The sequence below is a fragment of the Mastomys coucha genome, unplaced genomic scaffold, assembly GCF_008632895.1.
Source record: "Mastomys coucha isolate ucsf_1 unplaced genomic scaffold, UCSF_Mcou_1 pScaffold1, whole genome shotgun sequence".
Classification (NCBI taxonomy): Eukaryota; Metazoa; Chordata; class Mammalia; order Rodentia; family Muridae; genus Mastomys; species Mastomys coucha.
The window spans coordinates 47,487,454-47,507,627 of record NW_022196891.1 but is presented as its reverse complement, the minus strand read 5'-3'; the positions used below and the strand labels follow the sequence as shown (position 1 = coordinate 47,507,627).

The 20,174-nt window shown below is 39.3% G+C and overlaps 1 protein-coding gene across 3 annotated transcripts in view; it reads left to right on the top strand.

The window, feature by feature from the left end:
• Positions 1–20,174, top strand: part of Hmcn1 (hemicentin 1) — a 473,399-nt gene that overhangs the window by 252,640 nt on the left and 200,585 nt on the right. For all 3 annotated transcript variants that reach the window (XM_031384523.1, XM_031384530.1, XM_031384516.1), the window contains exons 17-25: positions 1,503–1,598; positions 3,056–3,183; positions 4,686–4,830; positions 7,982–8,094; positions 9,595–9,754; positions 10,356–10,524; positions 13,971–14,098; positions 15,247–15,519; positions 16,716–16,811. In XM_031384523.1, the coding sequence (XP_031240383.1) occupies positions 1,503–1,598; positions 3,056–3,183; positions 4,686–4,830; positions 7,982–8,094; positions 9,595–9,754; positions 10,356–10,524; positions 13,971–14,098; positions 15,247–15,519; positions 16,716–16,811 (1,308 nt within the window). The remainder of the gene's footprint in view (positions 1–1,502; positions 1,599–3,055; positions 3,184–4,685; positions 4,831–7,981; positions 8,095–9,594; positions 9,755–10,355; positions 10,525–13,970; positions 14,099–15,246; positions 15,520–16,715; positions 16,812–20,174) is intronic.

The following is a 20,174-nucleotide window of genomic DNA, read 5'->3' as shown; positions in this document are numbered from 1 at the left end:
AATAAGACTCAGTATGGTAGCTCAGTGGGGCTTTGGGCACTTGATTGTCTTGTCTCCGCCTCTAGAGGGCCACTATGCAGGCTATATCATATACATGGATATTCATATTTTGCTACTTAATTGGACATGCTTGGCTATAATAGTTATAAAATTAAAATCATTTCTCTTACTTAAAAATCTTATCTTGGTTTTCTTGTTCCTCACTAGCCACGGATGACACTTGAAAGGTTCAGGCCCCTGACAATGCTGTCTAACTTGTGACTAATCCTACCCTGACTATTCCCAATGCTTGTGTTAACTTCATGTCTTCCATAATGCTCCTCATAATCTTGGAAAACAGTTCCATGCAATTGTCTTACCTACATAATAAAATCAATAGCCAGCACACAGTAAAGAGAAAAATGAGAAAGGCAATTTGCATTAAGATGTGTTTTTCTGTGTGAGCATGCTTTGTCATGACACCGTGCATGCATGCTTATACAACTTCACCAAGGACCCCACATCTCCATGCAGAATGTGGCCTCCAGTAGTTTTTCTAAGTGGATGAATAGGTATGTCTTCTCCTTAAACAGAATTAGGCTTCCCTGATTATAAATATATGTCATATCTACAAAGTTCTTCTAGTGGAGCCTTCTAAATCCTTGCCAGACTTTATTTCTCTACGAATCTGCTCCATGCATCATCCACCTCTATCTGGTTCCTTATTCCTCAAATGCAAATACATTCTTCCAGTCATTGGGCCACTAAACCATCTCCAGCACAAAGAATAGAAGTGTACCCGAGGTGACATAGCTTCCTACCCTTTAAATAGAACCTGATTTTCTTCAAGCTATGCTTCCAATTTACAATTCATGATGAGTAGACTGCTCTTCCTATCTTCTATTGTTCTTTATATTATCCTATAATATTGGAGAATATAACTTACTATGACATTTCTTCCTTCCCTTTCTACCTGTCCAACCCCACCCATAAACCCCTACCTTTTCTCCTTCAAATTCATGACCTTTTAAAAAACTAATCCTTATTACATGTACATATGTGTATACATACATATTCCTAAATATAACCTCTTCAGGCCATGAGCTACTAGCTATATGTATGTTTTCAGGGCTGATCCTTTAGCACTGGGCACCCAGTGGGCATGCTCTCCCCTGGAACCTCTCCTGTTCCCAGGTTTCCTCAGTTGCCAGTGGTTCTCCGTGTACAGTCAAGGCCTGGCAGGCTTTCCTCTGTCCTACTTTACATGTTCACTGATGCCACCTCTGTTGAGCTCACACTGCACAGCCATGATGGTGAGACTTTATGTCCATGTGCTCTTTAAACTACAGTTGGGATAGAGAATTTGTGACCCTGCCATGATGGCTGAACTCTCTGTCTCCTTCCCTAACAGGAATGCGCAAAGGGTGTTGACATGATTTCTGTCTCAGAGCTCAGCACTATACCTGGTCCCTTGTCAATGTTTTATAAGTGTCTTGAGTGAATAAATGAGCTCTCCTTTCCAGATTTATGGGCAAGTGATAAAGGAACGTACATCTGTGAAGCCGAAAACCAGTTTGGAAAAATACAGTCGCAGACAACAGTAACGGTGACAGGACTTGGTAAGATTAACTAATTTTCTAGAGGCAATGTTCTCCACAAACCTCAGACCTCTTGGGTGATGTCATCCTTTACAATGAGACTGTACATTGATCCTGAAGCCAGGTAGATGTTTGGGTTCCTAAGCTACATTTCATACAGTATTATAACTATAAAGTACTTAGAGAGCGCCTGCTCAGGCTCCTCATCTTCTATTTGATTATTGGTCAGTTTAAATAGGTTTAAGCCTACACACACACACATACACACACACACACACACACACACAAACAAACAAATGGTGCTTTTGATGGCCTGTCTTAAATTTAGCACTTCAGCTCTCATACAGTTATATTTATGAGTTGTGAAGTAAAAATAGAATACAAATTATTCCTAAGTTGTATGATTTTTCTTTAGTATATTTTACTGAGTAGACATATCTGACTTATGAAACTGTAATTTATTCTCATATTTAAATTTTTTAAAGATTTATTATTTATTATATGTAAGTTCACTGTAGCTGTCTTCAGACATACCAGAAGAGGGCATCAGATCTCATTATGGATTGTTATGAGCCACCATGTGGTTGCTGGGATTTGAACTCAGGACCTTCGGAAGAGCAGTCAGTGCTCTTAACCTCTGAGCCATCTCTCCAGCCCCCCATTTTTAATTTTATATCTCCATTTATTCTTTGGGATTTTCCCCCAGTACTATATAGTCCAAATTATTATAGCATTAAATGTGACTTTAAGTACCTCACTGCATGTATCTCGTTAATGGTGGTTTATAGAATTTTCTGTACGTACATCTTCATTTGTCTGTCTATAACATACATTTTTAGGTAATATGTCTTAAGGAATTGGGTTGATTTGTGGTATACTTTTTGTTAATTTCTAGGAAAGAACAGGTTAATCACACTTCTTTGCTCTCTGTCTTAGCAAACTCTCCTCTGTTTAACTTGCCTGTGCTGCTCTCACAGGCTCCTGATGATTCCTGCTGTCCCTAGTCTATTCTGTTTCTGGCCATTTCCCCCCCCGAGAGTGGGTTCTGATAATTCCAGGTCTCCATCCACAAGCACCCCACACACTCTCCGTTCTTGTGTTTATGCTGTGAGCATTTGGTCCTGACATTGCTGTTGTGTGTAGGCTCTCCGTTCTTGTGTTTATGCTGTGAGCATTTGGTCCTGACATTGCTGTTGTGTGTAGGCTCTCCGTTCTTGTGTTTATGCTGTGAGCATTTGGTCCTGACATTGCTGCTGTGTGTACGCTGTCCTCTTTCCTCTTGATATATCTGCAGAACCACCTGCCCTCCTCCCAGTTCTACTCGGATCCCTTACATCCAAATTCAAGTTTATTTCCATTCTACTTTAAGTCCTGTTCCCGGAAACTCCAGTTTTAAACAACATAATATGTAGTCATCCTTCTTACAATAATACCCTCCTCCAATCTTCATGAAGCTGAATGTTTTTTCTCTGATGTAGTTGCCCCACTTATTGGAATCAGCCCTTCCATGGCCAGCGTTATTGAAGGACAGCCGCTAACTCTGCCTTGTACTCTGTTGGCTGGAAACCCCATTCCAGAGCGGCGGTGGATGAAGAACTCAGCCATGGTAACAATGTTTTAATACATGCCATTTTATTTACTTTTCCTTTAGAATTAATGCATTATATCACAAACACTGAAAGACCGATTTCATAAACACAAAGATGTTTGTTAGCATACCAAAGCTTTTCTTTAAAAAAAAAAGATTTATTTTTATTTTTAATTGTATGCATGTGCCTACATATAAGTATAGGTATCAAAGGCCTGGAGGGAGACTTACGAGCACTTTTAAGCTACTGATGTATGTTCTGAGAACCAAACTCAGCTTTCTCTGCAACAGTAATGGTCTTAACTGCTGACCCACTTTTCTGGCTCTGAGGACTTTCCACTTTTGTTACTATGTTCATGCCATTTATATTATTTGGAGCTTGAATTTTTAAGAAATAATTGATAGTATATATTTTATAATTCCCCATTCAATTTAATGTGACTAATAAATTGCTTTCAGAATATAAAAAAATTTAATGGTAGCAATGATTTCATAGTCCTTAAGTATTTTATACCCTTCTGTGTAGGCCATTATGAACTATTAGTATTCCCCTAGAATCTTCCATTTTACATATTACTCTTTTTATGGTGAGTTTTAAATTCCTTCTTGATGAATTGTTTTAGTACAGTAGATCCATAACATATCACTAAGCATTTATTAGTATATAACTTTTAATTGGAAAAGGATGAAGGTAACATTTCAGTTCTTAGAAAAAATCCCATAAATGTGTACTCTGCTGACATAGAGCTTCATCTTGTTCACACTACTTCTTCTGGTTTCTGGAGTATTCGGACTCACTGTCTACTAGAAGTACTTATTAGCAGTGAATCGACTCCATATGAGTAATTACAAGCTTGTCATAATTGCATAAAATAAATGTAGTATGCCTTATAGAAAGAAAAAACCTTTAGTTATGAGGCTTGCTGGGATCTAACATGTAACAGGATAAAGGCTTAGAAATCATCATTTTGATGCTAAAAGATTGCCAGCCTTCTTTGACATGATTTCTGGATCGCACTGTGGCCTTGCTCTTGAGCCTGTTAGCTGACAGGGTTGGGTGCAGAGATGATGTCACATTCCCTTGGTGTAATAGATACCTACAGACAAGAACGAAAACATCAGCTACATCAAGGAGCTTGCTAGTAGGGAGGAAACCACCTTGGAAAGAATGATTTCAGCTGGAAGAAAAGAACTACTAGTGAAGTTTGAGTTCTGACCAACAGAACTTATAGAAACACAAAATCAGGGGCACCTCTATTAGTTCCCGTTCAGGGATGGGCATAGCTATCTGATAGTACATGGTAGGTATAATTCTGGAGAGATATGAGGATCAGATACAATTAATAAATTCTTCAAAACATTTGTGTTGATCTTTTTTTAACCCAAGGGTGCTAAAATCTCAGTTTGTTTTATAAGAAATTTAATAATTCAATTGAGAAAAACAAACAGATCTGAGGCTTAGGCAAATTTCTGCCTTTTCAATTGAAAAATAAATGACTTTTTTTTATTCCATTTGAAAGTTGGTACAAAATCCCTACATAACTGTGCGCAGCGATGGGAACCTCCATATTGAAAGAGTTCGACTTCAGGACGGAGGCGAATATACTTGTGTGGCCAGTAATGTTGCTGGAACCAATAACAAAACAACCTCTGTGGCCGTGCATGGTAAGAAAGACCCGACGTAATTGCTTCCAAACCTTGTTCAAAACAGGGTTCGTAGGTTTTAATCAAATAACTCTGTTCCTCTAATTACAAGAAGGGGAGCTTTCTTCCAATTGTTATTTTATATTTCTTGAACAATGTCTACATTGTTAATACTCTTTCCAGATTCTCCTTCCCTATGTACACAAAAAGACACTCTGGGGAGTCACCCGCCAAGCCTGGCCAAGGCTTCCATAAGTGGTTTCTTAATTGATAAAAAGGAACTCAGCCCTCAAAGAATCATGTTTAAAAATACATTTTAATTTCAGGCAAGCTAAGCTTAGTGTACCCATCCAAATTGCCTTAAATTGCATTTTTTTTTTTTTTGGATTATGCAACAAACATGCCCTCACTAATGACCCCTGTGTGTTGGAGCTAAATATGGCCTAAGCTTTTCTAAAGGTCATCTTATGTGCCATGTGCTCCAAACAATTTTTTGTGCATTGTTAAATAATTTAAAGGTCATAAAATTAGAAAATCCAGAGGCATTTTTTTCCATTTGAAACAGTTACTACTCTTTTTTTAAAATCTCAATAGTAATGGACAGCTTCATTGTTTAAGCGATTCTCATAAAATTTTAGATTTGTTTTTAAGAGTCTCCTACATTATTTTTATAGTATAATATTAAACATAGGTGATATACAGCAATGAGTGTCTTAGGAAAAAGAAGCAAAGATACTTCGTTTGATTCATTGATTCAATCTTTATTTAGATTCTGAGTTTGGGACTCTACCAGTTTACATTTTGTTTTGGCTGTTGAAAATGCTGGTGACTACAAACCATTCGCTTCTATATGCCTGAACCACCACCTCGTCTGGCTTGATGCTTATAGCCACCGATATCACTTGCCATGTTCTTGAGAGGTTTCAAAGAAAGACCCCCAAATAAGTTCAATTTAGTTACAGCCTCAAATAATAAAGGTGGATTGGATTCCGTGTCATTGTGTGACTATTTTTAAAGAACAGAGCATAAGTTTCTTGGAGAGTGCTGTGGACTGACTTAAAGATTCAGTGTTGGAACACCCTTGTAGCATCTCCCACTTTCCTCTTCGCGATGGTCTAGGCAGTTGTGTTGAGAAGGATGCTGAGGCCAGATTCTCAGCTGCAGGGAGGAGTGAGGCAGTAGTCCTGTGTTTGCTGTATCTAGAGGTGAGAAGACAGACAAACCAAAGATCCGATTTACTGAGACACAAAACATTTTAATGATTAAAGTCTAAGAGTTTCACAACTGTTTTTGATTAATTTTAGTCCAAAACAAGCTTGATTGATTTAGTCAATAACATGAGAAAATCAGCCTGATGTTTAGGGTATGAAACCCAACAGAACCCAAAGCATGGTGGCTTTATACCTATTTCATGTTAATAGGGGTTCCTTCTGTAGCGTTCCTTTGGGAATACCTATAAAAGGTGCTCACCTAATTCTAAAAAAGAAGAGTTTTTTTATATATACAAAGAAATGAACTGAATTCAAATACAAATGCAGATGAAAAGACAAAATTTAACTGTCACATTGATTCATGTTGACTCACAATCTGGAGAGAAACTGCTTCTCCATACCCAGATGTCATCAAGCTTCAAAACTGACCTAAATTTGCAACTTTTCTTCACTACTGTCTAACTTAATATGGCTTTTAAAAACATGAGATTCCCTTATGCTGCCACAAATTGACAGCATATTTGAGAGTTTCATCTTCTGTCATGATCCTGGAAATTTAATTTCTTGCTTTCATGAGTAGCTTGATGTTCTTGCTTGGAGCTGGAGATGCGCTGCCAAGTCTTTAAGACAAAATTAGCTGAAGACTAATGCCAGCCATAGGAAAGGATGAGTGCATACTGTACGTCACTTCAGGCTTCTGAGGAATTCTTATACTCGGGGTCTATGGTATCTTCTGTTCTGGTAAATTTCTCTTCCAGGGTAGTATGACAATTCTGGAAAATTCTGACTTTAAACAAGAAATGTGGTAACTGAGCTGCAGGGAGGAGTCCTAGTCTCAGCTTCCCACAGGATGCAACAGAAAGATCTAGAATGCCAGACTTCTGCATTTTCCTTTGTTAGCAAGCATCCCTGTCTGCAAGTCTTCATCAGAGTTGTTGCTTTGAGGGTACTGTGGACCACCGGTCATTTGGACTTGTGTTGGATCTCACTGAGAACAAAGGGAACAGAGATTTCCTTTGTTTTCACAGCTGCTCACACACTGCTTCGTTTTCTCTAGCTTCCTAAGGGCACAGGTATGCTATTCCTAACTGAAAGACGACGAACTTGACCTTTATTTTATCATCTTGCATATGAACTCCCAAGATTTCTACATTTTTACTAAATTCCTTTTAAGAAACCATCCTTTTTAATCAGTTTATATTTAGTAAAGCATAAAGCTGCTCTCGTGGACATCAGGTGGTTAACAGGTGGTGGTTGGACATCAGGTGGTTAGCAGGTGGTGGTTGGACAGGTGGTTAACAGGCAGTGGTTGGACATCAGGTGGTTAACAGGCGGTGGTTGGACATCAGGTGGTTAACAGGTGGTAGTTGGACATCAGGTGGTTAACAGGTGGTGGTTGGACATCAGGTGGTTAACAGGTGGTGGTTGGACATCAGGTGGTTAACAGGTGGTGGTTGGACAGGTGGTTAACAGGTGGTGGTTGGACATCAGGTGGTTAACAGGTGGTGAGTGGACATCAGGTGGTTAACAGGTGGTGGGTGGACAGGTGGTTAACAGGTGGTGGTTGGACAGCTCATTTATTTGCAGGTGGGCTTACCTCAACTCATTGTAGCTTAATGGCTAGTGGAGAGTAAAAAAAACATGTTCCAAAGATATATGTATAACCATTAGACTATAATCTATCTTGAATGTTCAAGAAATAATTGATTTTCTTCAGTACCTTTGTGTTTTCTTTAAGGAGGTCACCATATTAGACATCACTTGACACTCGGTTTTAAGCAACTATTAGATCTGCCCAGATTGTACTTATTATAATTTTTGCCATCCATTTCCTTACTAATATTATGTAAAATTGTCTCTTTTCATAAACATTAAGAATATATTGAAAATGTTCCATTTTAAGTATATAATACTAAATGGAGGAATAATTGCTCAGACGTCAACCTCACTTTCATATACAGTTCTGCCAACCATTCAGCACGGCCAGCAGATACTGAGCACAATTGAAGGCGTTCCAGTAACTCTACCATGTAGAGCGAGTGGGATTCCCAAGCCATCTATCACCTGGTCAAAGGTAAATTATAGATCTAGTGGTGTTTCCTGAAATACAGTGTTGGGATGACTCACAGTGTTCTCTCCGGAGGCTTCAACAGGACAGTGAAAGGGTGAGACACAAGAGAGCAGAAGCTAAATCAGGCATTCCCTGAGCTGGCTTCCTCTGTGGCTGCCAGGAAAAGGTTCAGTGTTCTGGATATCCCCTCAGGAACCAGGTAGATGTGTCTCAGAAGGATCCCTCTGATGGGCAGGAAGTGGGATGTTGGTCCAGGACATGTGCCTCTCAAAGACCTCTGTCCTGCCTGTTAAAGGTGGAGACTGAGAGAAATATGGCCTATGGCATTGTGTGGAGCTTCTGTGGAGCCAAGAAGACCAAGGGGAGGTGACAGAAGGGCTCTGCTACAAATATAAAGTGTTCAAAACAGTTGTTAGCACACAACCTTTCCTACAGTAGTGACTGTTGTTGCACTTTAAGCATCTGGGAGATAACTGCTTCCACCCAAGTGTGATTTGCTCCATGGATTCCATGTATGACCAAAGAGTCTAAGGCACCTCTACAAATTCATGTATTCCCTTCTCCATTCATGTCCTATGATTGAGAGTTCACTAGTACTCTTATATTGTTGAAACCCTCATTTACAAAGAGTCCGTTCTTTCCTTTGAGTGGTGTCAGGGGTGGCATGTTTTTAACAAATTATCTTGGAACTTACAGATAAATTATACTATAAAATCATGACAGAATAATAGAATGCACTATTCATATAATGAGGACTGCCAAGGAGTTTGTCATTCCATCTAATTTTCTCATCTAAAAATATTCATGGAGAAGTTGATGCTGACATCTATATAGCATCTACATACAGTCTCTATGGTCCAGACACAGTTACTACCATAAAGATAAGCCTGAACGTGCACAGCACTTGGCACTCTGCAAACATGTGCCACTTTAAAGAAAATGTAAGAACAAGGTGCTTCTAAGTGACCCTTATGCTATGGACAAACAGAGAAGATAAGAACTTGGACTGAAGTACCTAGCTTCTGGGGTTCTAGGCCAGCTCACCTCTTGACTGATTTAGTGACTTGGGGAAAGTTTTTCTCTCTTGTCTCTGTTGTAGGACTCTGAATTGGAAACTGAGGGCCTAGCAGCACCTATTGATAAGACTATAGGACTGTGAGAGTAAAACACTTAATTCATATACCAGATCATCTTGCTATTGTGCACAATGATGGTGGTGGTGGTGCCATTCACCTCTCTTAGGCTAAAATGTCCTTGTCCTTTAGGTGGTTGGCTGTATGATAGAGGAGGTGTGGTATAGGATGGAGGAATACCACTTTTAGTGTATTTGTTTATCTAATTTCTCTTATAAACAACTCCCCTTCTAATTAACATTTTTCAAATCTAGTTTTTCACCCCTTAGAGGATTTTTCTCTTCCACTTCCAAATATAAAGCTATTCCTTTATCCTTTTTTTTTTTTAAAAAAAGATATACAAAACCATTACACGTTGTTTCTTTTACAGAAAGGAGAGCTGATTTCAATGGGCAATGCCAAGTTTTCTGCAGGGGCTGATGGGAGTCTGTATGTGGTGTCACCAGGAAGCAAGGAGAGTGGAGAGTATATCTGTACAGCCACCAACGCAGCCGGCTATGCCAAGAGGAAAGTGCAGCTGACTGTCTATGGTGAGAGCCAGCCAAGGGAGGCTTTCCTCTGAAACAGGCCATGCCTGCACAGTCTCACAATTTCTTCCATAGTAAGGTACCCAAGGGTGAAGCTCTCCCCTAATGTAAGCAAAGAAACATTTTTCATTTTACTGCCAACCCAAACCACCTCTACTTAGATTCTGACTTGCAGGGAAGCAATTGTATAACCTTTTGGAAAATTCCATGCTATTTCCCCAAGAAGTGTGTTTAGCACATTCAACACTTTGCAGAGATAGGAGTTAGTTAAAACTCCGTGTCGAGCCGAGCCTTGGCCGTGTCTTGGGTAGCCGCCTTCTGCTTCAGGGACTACTACTCGCCTGCGCAGACCTGAGGCCATCTCAGCTGACCTCTCTATCTTGTGCTTAAAGGAATGACTGAGGAGGAAGGATGCTTACTCTTCATTTCTTTCTAGCTCTCTCTTTAGATGTAGTAATAGGAAGTTTCCGATGTACCCAGAATCTTGGGAATCAACATCTTGTAGATTATTGAATGGCATTAAAAGTCTACATGTTAAGTTAAATGAAACTACGGCTGTTTCTCAATGCATTATTTCCCCTTCCACATCCTGTGTTTCTTTTAGTAAGACCCAGAGTGTTTGGGGACCAAAGAGGACTGTCCCAAGATAAGCCTGTGGAGATCTCTGTCCTGGCTGGGGAGGAGGCAATCCTGCCCTGTGAAGCTAAGAGCTTACCTCCACCCATCATTACCTGGGCCAAAGACAGCCAACTCATCTCTCCATTTTCTCCAAGGTAGGAGATCCAGGTTGGACAACAACACAGGGAGATGTAACCTGATGGAATGGAGCCTGTAATTACTTGCAAATGTATCAAAATATAGCCTACGTTTGGGACCATTCACATGCACATCTGAGTTATGTAGACCTTGCACCTCATTTTCCAAGGTTGTAAATGCTAAGACAGCTTTGCCACAGTTCCCAATGGGGGGCATTTTACTATGTAATTTTTGAAATGGAGCAGATTTGCGTGTGCGTCTCTCTCAGCCTGCTGTGTGCAGCAAGCAGAATTCTGTTGCTCCCAGAGAGGCAGTAAAACTCAGAAAACACTGTCATGTATGAGACTTGACTTTTGTTAGCTGGTTTTGTAAATCATTTTGATTAAACTCACCCATAAATAAAGACCTATCGAGATTATGTTATTTATAAACTAAGTGACACAGCAAGAATACCCAACAAGAATACTAAGGCTTTAGGATACAGCAGTCCTTGCCTTCCAGGTATTAATATATTTCTGTTGCCTAAAGCCTAACTAGATGTTTATCCAGGGGACCTCTTTGAATTTCATATCGTTTGTTTGTACAATAGGATGATATTTTCCTGAGAGATTTCTATAAGATAATGTGCTGGAGAGATGGCTCACTGGTTTATGAGCACTTGCTCTTGTTCTCAGAACTCACATGACAGCTCACAAACACGTGTAACTCTAGTTTCAGAAGATCTGCCCACAAACTTCTGACCCATGTAGATGCACATACTTACATTCAAACACTCATGCACATTAAATAAAAATAAATCATTCTAAAAATATAAGTATAGCTGCGGGCTATCATTTATTAGTCTGGTTGGCATATAAATTGTAAAGCTATGAATTTAGATGAGCATATTTTTCTACTACTGATGATGAAAAAATAACAGGAACAACTTTACCTAATTTTACTCATTGGAAAAAATTTTACTGAACATTATAAAGCAAAATATAGAGAGTTTTTTATGAAGCAACTCTGTTGCACCCTCCCCAGCCAGGATTTCTTTCATCTCCTTGTGCAACCATTCGTCTATAAGTAGCCCCTAAAACAGTTTTTATGGTTTCAATTTTGTTGTCTCTTCTGTATTTAATTTGAACTTCTGGCATATATTCTTACTATTTCACTCCTTGCTTTATTGTGTTACACACACTCATTATTGTACACACACAGAATCAGCGCATTCATTGTAACTAGTCTATGTGCACACACTCACTATTATACATACACGGAGTCAGTGTGTTCATTGTAACTAGTCCACATGCAGTCTACCTTTCATTCAACCATTACCTCCTTGTAGATGCTGTGGTCTGCTTGTTATTTTGTCTAAATTACTTTCTTTTCAAAGCTTTTTAATATGTCTGCTTGTGTGCACATGCATGAGGGTTTTAGAATCTGCAACATAGAACTAGGTTTTTTTTTGTCAGCAGAGATTCCTCTTTCCAGTCATGGAGATATTGCCCATTGCTCTTCTAAGGGGAGGTTCTCCATTTATTTTCCAGTAACAGGATTCAGAGGACCAGGCTGCAGTTCCTAAAGAATAAGCAGCTTTGACTGGTTTAAATGTCTCTGTTTTTTCAATGGGCGTGAAATGGGATCTTCTAGCACTTTTGAATTTTTAAATTTAATTTAATTTTTTACTTATTCACTTTACATCCTGGTCACTGTCTGCTCCCAGTTACCCTTCCCATAATTCTTCCCCCATATCTCCCTTCCCTTCTCCTCTGAGTGGGCGGGGGTCCCTGGGTATCACACGCCCTCCCCTCCCCCCACCACCACTACACACACTTTCCAAAAGCTGTTGCCTGTCCATGCCTGTTCTTCTAGCTGGGCTGCCTTGTCTGACCTCAGTGGGAGAGGAGGGACTCGCCTGGCAGAGACCTGAAATGCTGTTGAATTTTATGGGGCTGACTCTGAGTGTGCGTGAGGTACATGGGCCTGTTTGCTGCTCGCTCATGCCCTCTGTAAACTGAGTCATTAAAGTGCCTTCACGGTTTTATGGCGACTTGTCTTTTTCTCGCTGGATATGGATATTTGATATTTGTTTTTGACAACAAATCTTTGTCTGCCATCTGTATTGAAATGCTTCTCTCACTTACAATGGTTTTAAGTATATTTAGGAATGGTGTTTTCGATACACTTAAAGACTTTAAATAATTAACCTATGCTTTGAAGGGTTATATTTCTTGCATCTTTTTTGAGACTATGTTCAAAACATTAAATGTTCTACGTCTTTTTAAAAATTTTTACTTTTCAAATTTGAGACTCTATTCTCTCTGAATTTTTTATATTGTGTATGATATTAAGTAGTATTGTAGTTTAGTTTATTTTTCTCATTGGGAAAATCAATTACCCAAGATCATTTTGAATAGTAAATCTTTTCCTTATGGTATGCATTTATTTATTTGCTGGGCTTAAACCCTGGACCTTATACATTCTAGATAAACACTCTATCATTGAACTACATCCTCAGACCCTCTCTGTATATCTCTCCATACTCCATCTAATACTGGATAGAACATGTTCCTGCATATGCATATGTCATCTTGGGGGTGGTCTCTATTCTTAACTCTAGCTTGACTTAGCTCTGTAAGAAACCTTGATGCCAAGTAGATATATGTGTCTCTGACAGTTCCCCCAAAGGACTTTAATACAACACTAATAATACTTAATAATACCCAATACTCCATTATTTATGAGGTAGATATTAAAGATTTATTTTAAAAGATATACTTTTGTTTGCCTTTACTGAAGCACACTCAATTATTTGTGAAGCACTGCAAAAAATAAAAGATATTTCAGTCCTGAAGTCATAAGTGAGTTGCCCAATGCCTCAGTGAAAAGCTTTATATCCTTTCCTGGAGAGAAACCCTAGTTAAACTCAGTGAGTCTTAAAGAAGATAGGAAAGTGGAGGACCTCTAGTGGAAAAGATCAGTGAAGGTGAGAGGAAGATATGAGAATAAGAGTCAGGGTAAATATGACCAAATACTTTAAATTCATATATGAACATATAATGCAGTCCACGAATGTGCTCAATAGCCTATGCTAACAAAAACAGGAAAAGAAGAAAAATATTCAAAATAAGTTGAAATTTTTACAATACACATTTGCTTTGTGTACCTGAAACCTACTGACACCCAGAGACACGCAGCCATTCGATGCTTTAAGACAACTGTGCTAGATTTATAGGTAAAAGAAAAATGGATTTTCTGTTTCTAATGACATCACACAGAATATAAAAGATAATTATGAGAATTCCAATTCTATAGCTGGTATCTGCTACTGTGGAGAGAACTGTTTCAAAGGTTGCATGCAGTACGGTAATTTCACGCTGAAGAGCAGCTCTGCAGGGGGTGTTTCACGCTGAATAGCGGCCGTGCAGGGGGTGTTCGCATTCTTGTATTCTATGATCTGATGTGTGGGTTTCCCTTTTAGACACACATTCCTCCCTTCTGGCTCAATGAAGATCACAGAGACACGAGTTTCCGACAGTGGCATGTATTTGTGTGTTGCCACAAATATTGCGGGGAATGTGACTCAGTCCGTTAAATTAAGTGTCCATGGTGAGTGTTCAAAGGGTGGCCAGTGATAGCTCTGCCCCCTGGGCCACAGCCTTTGTGACAGTGAACCTCCAAGTTGTATAGAAACTATAAAGATTCCTGAGCTGTAAGTCTGTCATTTTCTTTCATTTACTCTGAAAGGTTTGTTAGCCATTTACAAATAACTCCCCCTTCTCCATTTGCAAGTGTATTAATTACATTTTTGGATCTCATTTCGTTTAGATGTTCAGTCACTTATCTCTATTGAGTTGACATGCAGTGGATGAAATGTGTTTAAAACATTGAGAGCTAGCTGTACTCTCATAGAACAACATCAGACTTTTAAAATAGTCATATTTGACATATGAAGAACACTATAACTGATAAAATGCTCCTTTTGATCAGTATTTGATTACATCATGCTTCTCTTATGGAAGTGTTTTATTCCTTTAATTTATGACAGCCTACCAATTATACATCCTTCAGTGAACTGATCACCTATCTCCGAGCAGGTATTGGTGTAGATCCCAGATATCTAAATATCAGAAGAAATTCCCTGAGGTGACATTAACCTCACTGCATTTCTACACCAGTCGACAATGGGATCCCACTGAACTAGAGTTTTGACATTAAAGGAGGGTCCCATCACTTACCAACTCTCAGGTGTTAGGTATATTAGTCACTTAACTATTTTATCTTTAGACAATAAATGCCATCTGTGGGTTTTGTCTCTGAAATTAGGAGAAAGCTTTAAGAACATTTTCTTAGTGTCTGTCTTCCCTAAAGGGTATAAACAGACTACACAGAAAGAATTGTTTTCTGGTTTGCTCTGATATGACAGGGGTCCTGAAAGGACCTTACATCACTTATAAACTAAAGAAAACTCACCATTGTTAAGTGCTTACTATTAGTCAAGTGTGGGACCAGGAACAATGTATCTGTCATTTCCTATAATTCTTGCAATGTACTAGTATTGTACCTGCATAGTTAATTTTGCCTGGATTGTTAAAGGAATGGGCCTCTCAAGGCTTGCCAGCCTGCCCCACATCACAAAGCTAATAAATGACTATTCTACTCTTTTTGTAACTTCTTGGTATGAAGTTCTCATTCAGTGTCAAAAAATATAGGGACTTTTAAATATTTGATGATTAATACTCAGTTGTGATCTCCAGTTCCTCCAAAAATACAGCATGGAAATAGACATATAAAAGTCCAAGTCGGCCAGAGAGTGGATATCCCATGCAACGCCCACGGAACTCCTCCTCCCATAATCACCTGGTTTAAAAATGAAAGGCCTATGCTAGTAGATGGAGCACAGCGTCTTGGTAGCCCAGACGGAACGCTGAGCATTGAGCAGGCTGCGATCTCAGATGCCGGCGTGTATACCTGTGCTGCCACGAACATAGCTGGAAGCGATGAAGCAGAGGTCACATTGCATGTCCAAGGTGGGTTTTGGCATAAGAAACACGTCTGGTCGGGTGAAGCTGAGGAGGGGAACAAGACCCCCGAGCTCTACCCAGGACGTGCAATCATGGATCCCCTTTAGGGGGATTTCTACATAGAACTTAAGCTTTAAAGAGAGCATTAGCCAGAAGCAAACACTTGATTAGCTAAGCTTGAATGACGTTTTCATGTTTACTTTTGAAACTAAAGTCTCTTGTGTATATAAAGAAGTGGTCCTAAGTAATGGCCCACCCAGTATTTCTGGTTTGGGAAATTTTTCAGCTGGAGTGAGCTGGAGTAGCATTTCACCTCATACCTCACCTCCACTGATTCCTGCGAGGTCACGGCTCACTGCTCCTCTATTGTTGTTGGCTTTATTTTGAGGTTTGCTAAGCAGGTTGGGCCTAATATCTGTCATGGTTTAGGTGGCATCGTGTCCCAAAGCCCTCACTTTCTTGAGTAGTGTTCTAGTGCAAACAAAGAAAGAAACAAGATTCACAGAGAAGGGAAAAAGTAGAGCGGGTAAATTGGAATAGAATGACTGTTCTGGGAATTGGGTTGGACTGTCAGGTAGAAATTCTCTAATTCTCTAAAGAAGTAGGATTTGAGCGAGAGCTTACTGGCTGGCAGGAACTAGTCACTGGATGTTTTCTGTCTTACCCTGCTAGAGGGAATGCCGGTACAAAAGCAGGAAGTTAGGTCAGTGGTGTACTGTAATCAGCAGTCAAACACTTAGCACTTAATAACTGGGACATCACAGTTCCTGGGAAATGAAAGTCTAGGATGTTAATAGTGAGCTTATTTAGCTCATTTATTCACTCAACTAACCTTACTAAGGGTCTTTGTTCAGAGTCAAAGGAGAAAGGACATTTCTAATATTCTGGTAAATCTCAGAGGTACATAATTACAGACGTCACACAAAGGTTGTGTAGAATATTAATCCAAATGGGACTGCATTTCACAATAGTATACCTATAAGAAACCTTTTTAAATGGGTAAGAGAGTGCAAAGGTTTGCATGGGAATGTAAGGATATGAAGATACAGATGTGGGGACATGCACAGTGCTACACAATTGAACAACAAACAGATGTGTCTGTCGGGAGATCAGAAAGGCAGAAAATCACTGACCAAAGAATAAAGGAGACAGAATGAAAGAATGTCCAAGGAAAGCCAGACACGATGCATTTGTTTTTCTAGAACCACCTACGGTGGAAGACCTGCAACCTCCTTTTAACACTCCATTCCAAGAAAGGTTGGCCAATCAGCGTATTGCATTTCCATGCCCTGCAAAAGGTATGTAAGACCCAGGGACACAGGCATGGGTACCAGCTTGTCATTGTGTGGTATTACCCCAAATATCATTCTTGTAAAATTCCACCTGCCAATTCTTTTAGGATGTTGGAACACAATAGAAACTCCCTCACTTCAAACAACTCTTCGAATTGATACTTTTCCCTCTTTCATGCTTTATTTCTCTCATGAGAAGGCTCTCTTCAAGGTTGCTTAATCTAAGACTCTTTTCAAGACAGTTCAATACTTTTCTACTATTTTTCATTTCATTCTCTCTGAAAATGTTTTCTTTTTAAAAAAAATCCTTTTTAAAACAGTAGAGCTATTTGCAATATTCCCTATTAATGTTATCAGTAAGGATGCAAATTAGGGCCATCACCCATCTGAGGAAATTTTATTTTGATCCTTTTTTAGTCATTCATTCATTCATTCATTCATCCTGGTTGCAACCCCTCTTTCTCCTCTCCTCCCAGTCCCACCCTTACAAGTCCTTCCCACCATAACTCCCTCCCCTTCTCCTCAGAGTAGGGGAGGGCCCCCTTGGGTACTATCCCACCTGGGACTTCTAGTCCCATAAGGACTAAGCACATCCTCTCCCACTGAGGCCCAACCAGGCAGTCCAGTTAGTGGAAGGGGATCCAATAGCAGGCAACAGAGTCAGAGAGCCTTTGCTCCAATTGTTAGGGAATCCACATGAAGACCAAGCTGCAAGTCTACCACAAATGTGTAAGGGGACTAGATCCAGCCCTGACATGGTTCAGTTTCTGTGAGCAGCATGGGGCCAGGATAATTGACTCTGTAGGTCTTCATGTGTTGTCCTTCACCCCTCAGGCTGACTCAATCCTATACCCAACTCTTCCACAAGACTCTCTGAGCTCCAACTGATATTTATCTGTGAGTCTTTGCATGTGTTTCCATCTGCTGCTGGATGAGGTCTCATGAGAGGTTTCATGCAGCAGCAGATTTAAGCCTTTTTTTCTAGGTCTACCAGGTAATTCTAGGACTGGGTCATATGCAACACATCTTTAAGTGTTTTGTTTTGTTTTTTTTTTTTTTAAAAAAAAAAAAACACATCTTTCCTTGAATACTATCATGTTTTCAGCCAGGAACTGGTCCAGTCCCTCTCCACAGTGGGGATGAGAAAGGGCTGTTATCTTAGCCATCTTTGCTCTAGATGCCAAGCACCCATGTTTAAAGACATTCCGTCACACAGGCAAACATCTACAATAGCTCCAGCTCACCATGTGGTTGTCCTGACAAAGTCCACGCAGGGTTCTTCGCATAACCTCCTGGCCCTGGCAGGAGGACTCCAGGCAGCTGCCAGCATCGCTGTCCCCATGGGCATCTCTTCTGAGTGGTCCCTGGAGGTGGCAGTGGTTAAGGCCCTAGGAGCTGCCTGTGTTTAATAGCAAATGCTCAACTCTTTCACCAGTGCTTATCTCCAGTATTTGAAGAAAGATGCCTTTAAAAGATTGTTCAGACATATGTAAACTTAACATTAACAATTCTCAGAGCTGTTGGGAACTAGAGAGCCAAGGAGAAGAGGCATTCTTCAGAATGGTGTGGGTCCCTGTAGGTCCTGTGGTGTCTGTTGCTGGTAGACCCTACCTGGGGCACAGCTGCTCCTCAGTCCGACACCTTTGCTTTCAATCCAGCTTTCTTGACTTCCCATTTCCACAAAGGAAACATGTTTTCTCTGCTCCTCATAGTCATCTGGACTATAGTTCTTGAGTAGATTCAAAAGTAGCTACATGATTTCTCTTTGTCTTTATTGTTGTTGTTGTCATTTGTGTGTATGTGTTTGTGTGACAACAGTTTTGAGGAGTCAGTTCTCTCCTGCCACTGTGGAACCTAGGGATCAAACTCAGTCATCAGACTTTACAGCAAGGGCTTTTAGCCAGGGAACCATCTTACTGCCCACTTTCTGTTGTCTTTGCTATAAGTTTCATCTTGATAATAGTTATCCTAGTAATTTTAAATAACAAGAAGTACTCTGCTCTCTCTTCTTTTACCTGTCCATTTACCTTTTTTTTTTTTCTTGCATTACTTCAGTAAATGTTAACCTTGAAGTCTGGCTGACTGATATCCACAATAAAAAGGGTGTGATAAAAGGAAATGACTATAACCTTTTTTTTCTCAGAACACAGACAGATGGCTGGAGTCTATCGGTTTGACTATCTTTCCACATTAGCCAAAATCTCTCACTGATCAAGATGAAATATGTTGATCTTTTCATTTTTCCCTTGTAAATATGTCTTCCATAACCACTTCAATACAATATTAATTAATAATGAGTTTAGTTTCACCAATACATTGCATATATTTCTGTCATCTTTTTGGGCTTATCTTGACTGGTACATCCTACTTTTAATAAGTTTATTATCTTAGTATTGTTTGCTAACAACATCTTATGAAATCCTATTGGCTTTGTTTAATGGACTTTGTCTTCAGTATAGAAATTAATCAAGTTTTAAAGTTTAGTGCCTTTTACATTTTTGCTACGTAACACATTCCCAACACAGTCAATGATTTTCTGTCTGTTATATCCCCTTTGCCTTTATTATATATTTTATACAAATTTTTATCATTTAGACCTGTAAGCATGTGACTTCCATTTATTCTGCTATCCATAAGTAAATCCAGGAAAATACTGTTTTTCTCATCATCTTGTCGACTTCTTTTAAAGAACTGAACTCTGGTCATTTGATGACCATGTATTGAAAAGGGCATGTAGACAGTGGAGCTCCTCGTATTTGCTAGATAGAGGCTTTTCGCAAGTACCTATGGCCACAGATTGCATTCTTCATAAGTTCTATTTGTTGGGTGTGTTCCTGGCATATTCCTGTAATAGTACCACGTTTCGCTGCCTTTACATCACTCCTAGTTTCCCTACATAACTTCTCAATGTGACGATTGCACATATTTCTCACTCCTAGTCACTACTGTAGTGAACTCATCAGAAAAAAATGTTTTCCTTATAGTCTGAGTTTTCTGATTAAAAGCAACTTTGATCAACTAGAAGCCATGAAACTGAAATCAGGCACGAGTCATTAACTAACTACCACTAACTGTGGTCTCTTCACTTTTTTTTTAAGTAAGCATTATGATGAGAAAAGTTACATGATTTCAATTTATCTGAGTTTGTTAACATTTAAAAAAATATTTTAAGTAAAAAGAATTAAATCATGTTCTTGTTTCCCTTTTGTACCCCAACTCCTCCCAAAGACCCCCTTCAATACTTACAATATCTTTTTTATCATATTCTTGAAAATTTATAAAATATTATAACAATAAAAAAGAGTATTATAAAAGTTGTCTGATATAAAACAACAATCAATTTAACAGTCTTATGTAGATGCTTGTCTA